Source organism: Babylonia areolata, chromosome 34 (assembly GCF_041734735.1).
Source record: "Babylonia areolata isolate BAREFJ2019XMU chromosome 34, ASM4173473v1, whole genome shotgun sequence".
NCBI classification, from domain to species: domain Eukaryota; kingdom Metazoa; phylum Mollusca; class Gastropoda; order Neogastropoda; family Buccinidae; genus Babylonia; species Babylonia areolata.
Window position 1 is genome coordinate 15,704,177 of NC_134909.1, and position 5,712 is coordinate 15,709,888.

Genomic DNA, 5,712 nt, shown 5'->3' on the forward strand with positions numbered 1-5,712 from the left:
GACAAGCACTAACAGTTGATCACACAATGCACAGATATTTCTGCCTTTGTGTGTTGCTCATATTGTATGACAAGCACTAACAGTTGATCACACAATGCACAGATATTTCTGCTTTTGTGTGTTGCTCATATTGTATGACAAGCACTAACAGTTGATCACACAACGCACAGATATTTCTGCTTTTGTGTGTTGCTCATATTGTATGACAAGCACTTACGGTTGATCACACAATGCACAGATATTTCTGCTTTTGTGTGTTGCTCCTATTGTATGACAAGCACTAACAGTTGATCACACAATGCACAGATATTTCTGCTTTTGTGTGTTGCTCATATTGTATGACAAGCACTAACAGTTGATCACACAACGCACAGATATTTCTGCCTCTGTGTCTTGCTCCTATTGTATGACAAGCACTAACAGTTGATCACACAACGCACAGATATTTCTGCCTCTGTGTCTTGCTCCTAATGTATGACAAGCACTAACAGTTGATCACACAACGCACAGATATTTCTGCTTTTGTGTCTTGCTTATACTGCATGACAAGCACTAACAGTTGATCACACAACGCACAGATATTTCTGCTTTTGTGTCTTGCTTATACTGCATGACAAGCACTAACAGTTGATCACACAACGCACAGATATTTCTGCCTCTGTGTCTTGCTCCTATTGTATGACAAGCACTAACAGTTGATCACACAATGCACAGATATTTCTGCTTTTGTGTGTTGCTCATATTGTATGACAAGCACTAACAGTTGATCACACAACGCACAGATATTTCTGCTTCTGTGTGTTGCTCATATTGTATGACAAGCGCTAACAGTTGATCACACAATGCACAGATATTTCTGCCTCTGTGTGTTGCTCATATTGTATGACAAGCACTTACGGTTGATCACACGATGCACAGATATTTCTGATTCTGCATCTTGCTCCTATTGTATGACAAGCACTAACAGTGGATCACACAACACACAGACATTTCTCTGTTTACTGTGAGCGGGAATTTCTGCTCCCTCTATTTTTTCAGTTTTTCCAGCTTCAGGACAAGCTGTGTAGATGTCAGACACACGCTCCGACATGACGGTGGTGCGACTGAAGTCGAATGATGACTCGCTAGAACTTCTGGTTAACTCTTCACTGGTTACAGACACAGCAGTTATGCAACACTTTGCACTTACACTGGCTACAGACACAGCAGTTATGCAACTCTTTGCACTTACACTGGCTACAGACACAGCAGTTATGCAACTCTTTGCACTTACACCGGCTAAAGACACAGCAGTTATACAACACTTTGCACGTACACTGGCTAGAGACACAGCAGTTATGCAACTCTTTGCACTTACACTGGCTAGAGACACAGCAGTTATGCAACTCTTTGCACTTACACTGGCTACAGACACAGCAGTTATGCAACTCTTTGCACTTACACTGGCTACAGACACAGCAGTTATGCAACTCTTTGCACTTACACTGGCTACAGACACAGCAGCTATGCAACTCTTTGCACTTACACTGGCTACAGACACAGCAGTTATGCAACTCTTTGCACTTACACTGGCTACAGACACAGCAGTTATGCAACTCTTTGCACGTACACTGGCTACAGACACAGCAGTTATGCAACTCTTTGCACTTACACCGGCTAAAGACACAGCAGTTATGCAACTCTTTGCACGTACACTGGCTACAGACACAGCAGTTATGCAACTCTTTGCACTTACACCGGCTACAGACACAGCAGTTATGCAACTCTTTGCACTTACACTGGCTACAGATACAGCAGTTATGCAACTCTTTGCACTTACACTGGCTACAGACACAGCAGTTATGCAACTCTTTGCACGTACACTGGCTACAGACACAGCAGTTATGCAACTCTTTGCACGTACACTGGCTACAGACACAGCAGTTATGCAACACTCTGCACTTACACTGGCTACAGACACAGCAGTTATGCAACTCTTTGCACTTACACTGGCTAGACACAGCAGTTATGCAACTCTTTGCACGTACACTGGCTACAGACACAGCAGTTATGCAACACTCTGCACTTACACTGGCTACAGACACAGCAGTTATGCAACTCTTTGCACTTACACTGGCTAGACACAGCAGTTATGCAACTCTTTGCACTTACACTGGCTACAGACACAGCAGTTATGCAACTCTTTGCACTTACACTGGCTACAGACGCAGCAGTTATGCAACACTTTGCACTTACACTGGCTACAGACACAGCAGTTATGCAACACTTTGCACTTACACTGGCTACAGACACAGCAGTTATGCAACACTTTGCACTTACACTGGCTACAGACACAGCAGTTATGCAACTCTTTGCACTTACACTGGCTACAGACACAGCAGTTATGCAACTCTTTGCACTTACACCGGCTACAGACACAGCAGTTATGCAACACTTTGCACTTACACTGGCTACAGACACAGCAGTTATGCAACACTTTGCACTTACACTGGCTACAGACACAGCAGTTATGCAACTCTTTGCACTTACACTGGCTACAGACACAGCAGTTATGCAACTCTTTGCACTTACACTGGCTACAGACACAGCAGTTATGCAACTCTTTGCACGTAACAGTCACAAAACACCACCCCTCCCTCCTTTTAATCTAAAAACTTTTTTTTTGTGTTTTTTTTTTTATCAAACTGTCAATTTTGCAACTCTGTGCAGTTAACAATCACAAAAAGCCAAACACCCCATCCCACCACCTCCCTGGTTTTTTTTTTTTTTTCGGGGGTGGGGGGGGGGGGGGGTGCAGTGGGAACGGAAATTCAAAAAACATTTCATTTTATTTATTTTCTTTTTAGTCAAGCAGCAGAGCAGAATGAACAGCAACCCAGTGGGGGGGGGGGGGGGAAGGCCCACCAAAGACAACGGATGGGATGGCAGGTCTGAATTCAAGAAAACGTACATAACACAGAGACAAACCAACCCAATAACAACTCCCCAGCCACCCTACACCCCTCCCAAACCCCCCACACACCCCTCAAAAGACGAATCACAAAACACAGTCTGTCCAAGCCCTCCATCGGCATGGTGACACACAAACATTAGGTTGCTGTAAAGTCAAAGGGTTTCCAATTTTCAAACTCATGGTGACACAAAACATCAGGCAGCGGTGAAGTCAAAGGGTTTCCACCACTTCTCAAAGACATGGCGACACAAAGGGTTTCCACCACTTCAACAAAGGGTTTCCACCACTTCTCAAAGTCATGGTGACACAAAAGGGTTTCCACCACTTCTCAAAGTCATGGTGACACAAAGGGTTTCCACCACTTCAACAAAGGGTTTCCACCACTTCAACAAAGGGTTTCCACCACTTCTCAAAGTCATGGTGACACAAAGGGTTTCCACCACTTCTCAAAGTCATGGTGACACAAAGGGTTTCCAATTCTCAAACTCATGGTGACACAAAGGGTTTCCACCACTTCTCAAAGTCATGGTGACACAAACCTCAGGTTGCAGTAAAGTCAAAGGGTTTCCACCACTTCTCAAACTCATGGTGACACAAACATCAGTTGCGGTAAAGTGAAAGGGTTTCCACCACTTCTCAAACTCATGGTGACACAATGGGTTTCCAATTCTCAAAGTCATGGTGACACAAAGGGTTTCCACCACTTCTCAAACTCGTGGTGACACAAACCTCAGGTTGCAGTAAAGTCAAAGGGTTTCCACCACTTCTCAAAGTCATGGTGACACAAAGGGTTTCCAATTCTCAAAGTCATGGTGACACAAAGGGTTTCCACCACTTCTCAAACTCGTGGTGACACAAAGGGTTTCCACCACTTCTCAAAGTCATGGCAACACAAAGGGTTTCCACCACTTCTCATGGTGACACAAAGGGTTTCCACTACTTCTCAAAGTCACGGCGACACAAACCTCAGGCGGCGGTGAAGTCAAAGGGTTTCCACCACTTCTCAAACTCCAGCACCTTGCGCCGCTGATCCTCAAAGCCCTCGCGGTGCGGCTTTCTCCACAGCCCTGGCTCAGCGTCGATCATCCCCCCGACGATCTCCTGCACACACACAGCACACACACACAGCACACACACACACACACAGCACACACACACACACAGCACACACAGTTGGTGGTTAATTCTCATGCCACGCCGATCTCATGACACCAAGGTTCACCAACCAAGGGGTTAATAACAAGACAAGCGGGTCATCACACACACACACACACACACAGCACACACACACACACACACAGCACACACACACACAGCACACACACACACAGTTGGTGGTTAATTCTCATGCCACGCCAATCTCATGTCACCAAGGTTCACCAACCAAGGGGTTAATAAGACAAGCGGGTCATCACACACACACACACACACACACACACACACACACACACACATATATATATATATATATATATATATATAAACTAAAAAAAAAAAACCTTTCAAAAATCTGGTTAAAACAAGACCAACATCTTTTCTTCCTCATGAACAAGTTATCAAAAAAACAGTAGAGAGAAGAAAAAACAACAACACACCCTTAGTCCTGGACACAGTAGAATTCATACTGCAATCAAGACAGACAGACAGACAGGGAGAGAGAGCTAGCGAGAGAGAGAGAGAGACAGAGATAGACACACACACAGACACAGAGAGAGACAGAGAGACAGAGAGCTAGAGACAGACAGAGAGAGAGAAACAGAGAGAAAGACAGAGACAGAGAGAGAACAAACAGTTGAAACTGTCTCTCATTTAGCTACAGCAACAGACACGCGCAGTCTTGCTAATTCAGCAGCGACAGACGTGTAAGGACTCCTAAAAACCAGGAAAGAGAGGGGGGGGGAGGGGGAAAGAACAGAGAGGGGAGAGGGAGGGGGGTGGGGGGGGGGAGACGGTAGAGGTGGCAACTTGGAAAACAGGTAACTTACCCGTCCAAAATAGGAAGGAAATGTCTTCTCATCTTCAATGACGTGAGCAAACCCTCCCTGCAGTCCAAAGTCCACACTGAAATAAGGGAATCCTTTCGGAACCTATAAGAAAAGGAAAAGAAAAGAATTTTTTTTTTTTTTTTAAAGCAACATAACTAAAAAATCAATTAATGGTATAAGTAAATAACCCAATCAACAGACAATATTTGGGATGCTTTTGTATGCTTTGGTGCATATCTGTTATGCATGTGCGGGTGAATGTGTGAATGTGTGTCTTCATGTTTTACATTTATTTGCTTATTTATCATTATTGTTGTCTTATTTATTTATTATTATTATTATTATTTTATCATTATTATTATTACTACTACCATTTTTTTTATAATTATAATCATTATTTATTTATTTATTTATGTAAGCTTATCTATTATTTATTCACCTTTATTTTATTTTTATTTATTTTTTATTTTATTTTTTTTTTCTCAAGGCCTGACTAAGCGCATTGGGTTACGCTGCTGGTCAGGCATCTGCTTGGCAGATGTGGTGTAGCGTATATGGATTTGTCCGAACGCAGTGACGCCTCCTTGAGCTACTGAAACTGAAACTGAAACTGGGAGAGCGTGCAGGCCTGTTTTCGTGGCGGACTTTTCGTCACTGGCAGAGCGAGAAGTAGGTTTTTGATGTCGTGGGCAGCCCACCACCGTAATAGTTATCTTCTCAGAGTTTGCACTGCCTTTGTTCCGACAACTTTTTGGCAGAGTTTATAAATGGAAC

The 5,712-nt window shown here is 43.6% G+C and overlaps 1 protein-coding gene across 1 annotated transcript in view; it reads right to left on the minus strand.

The window, feature by feature from the left end:
* Window positions 1-3,882: 3,882 nt before the first annotated feature.
* The window catches only part of LOC143277389 (CWF19-like protein 2), a 37,985-nt gene continuing 36,155 nt past the window's right edge, over window positions 3,883-5,712 (minus strand). Inside the window, exons 16-17 of the mRNA XM_076582172.1 lie at window positions 4,939-5,040; window positions 3,883-4,054 (exon numbers count right to left, since the gene is read on the minus strand). Of these exons, the coding sequence (XP_076438287.1) occupies window positions 3,920-4,054; window positions 4,939-5,040 (237 nt within the window). The 3' untranslated portion in view covers window positions 3,883-3,919. The remainder of the gene's footprint in view (window positions 4,055-4,938; window positions 5,041-5,712) is intronic.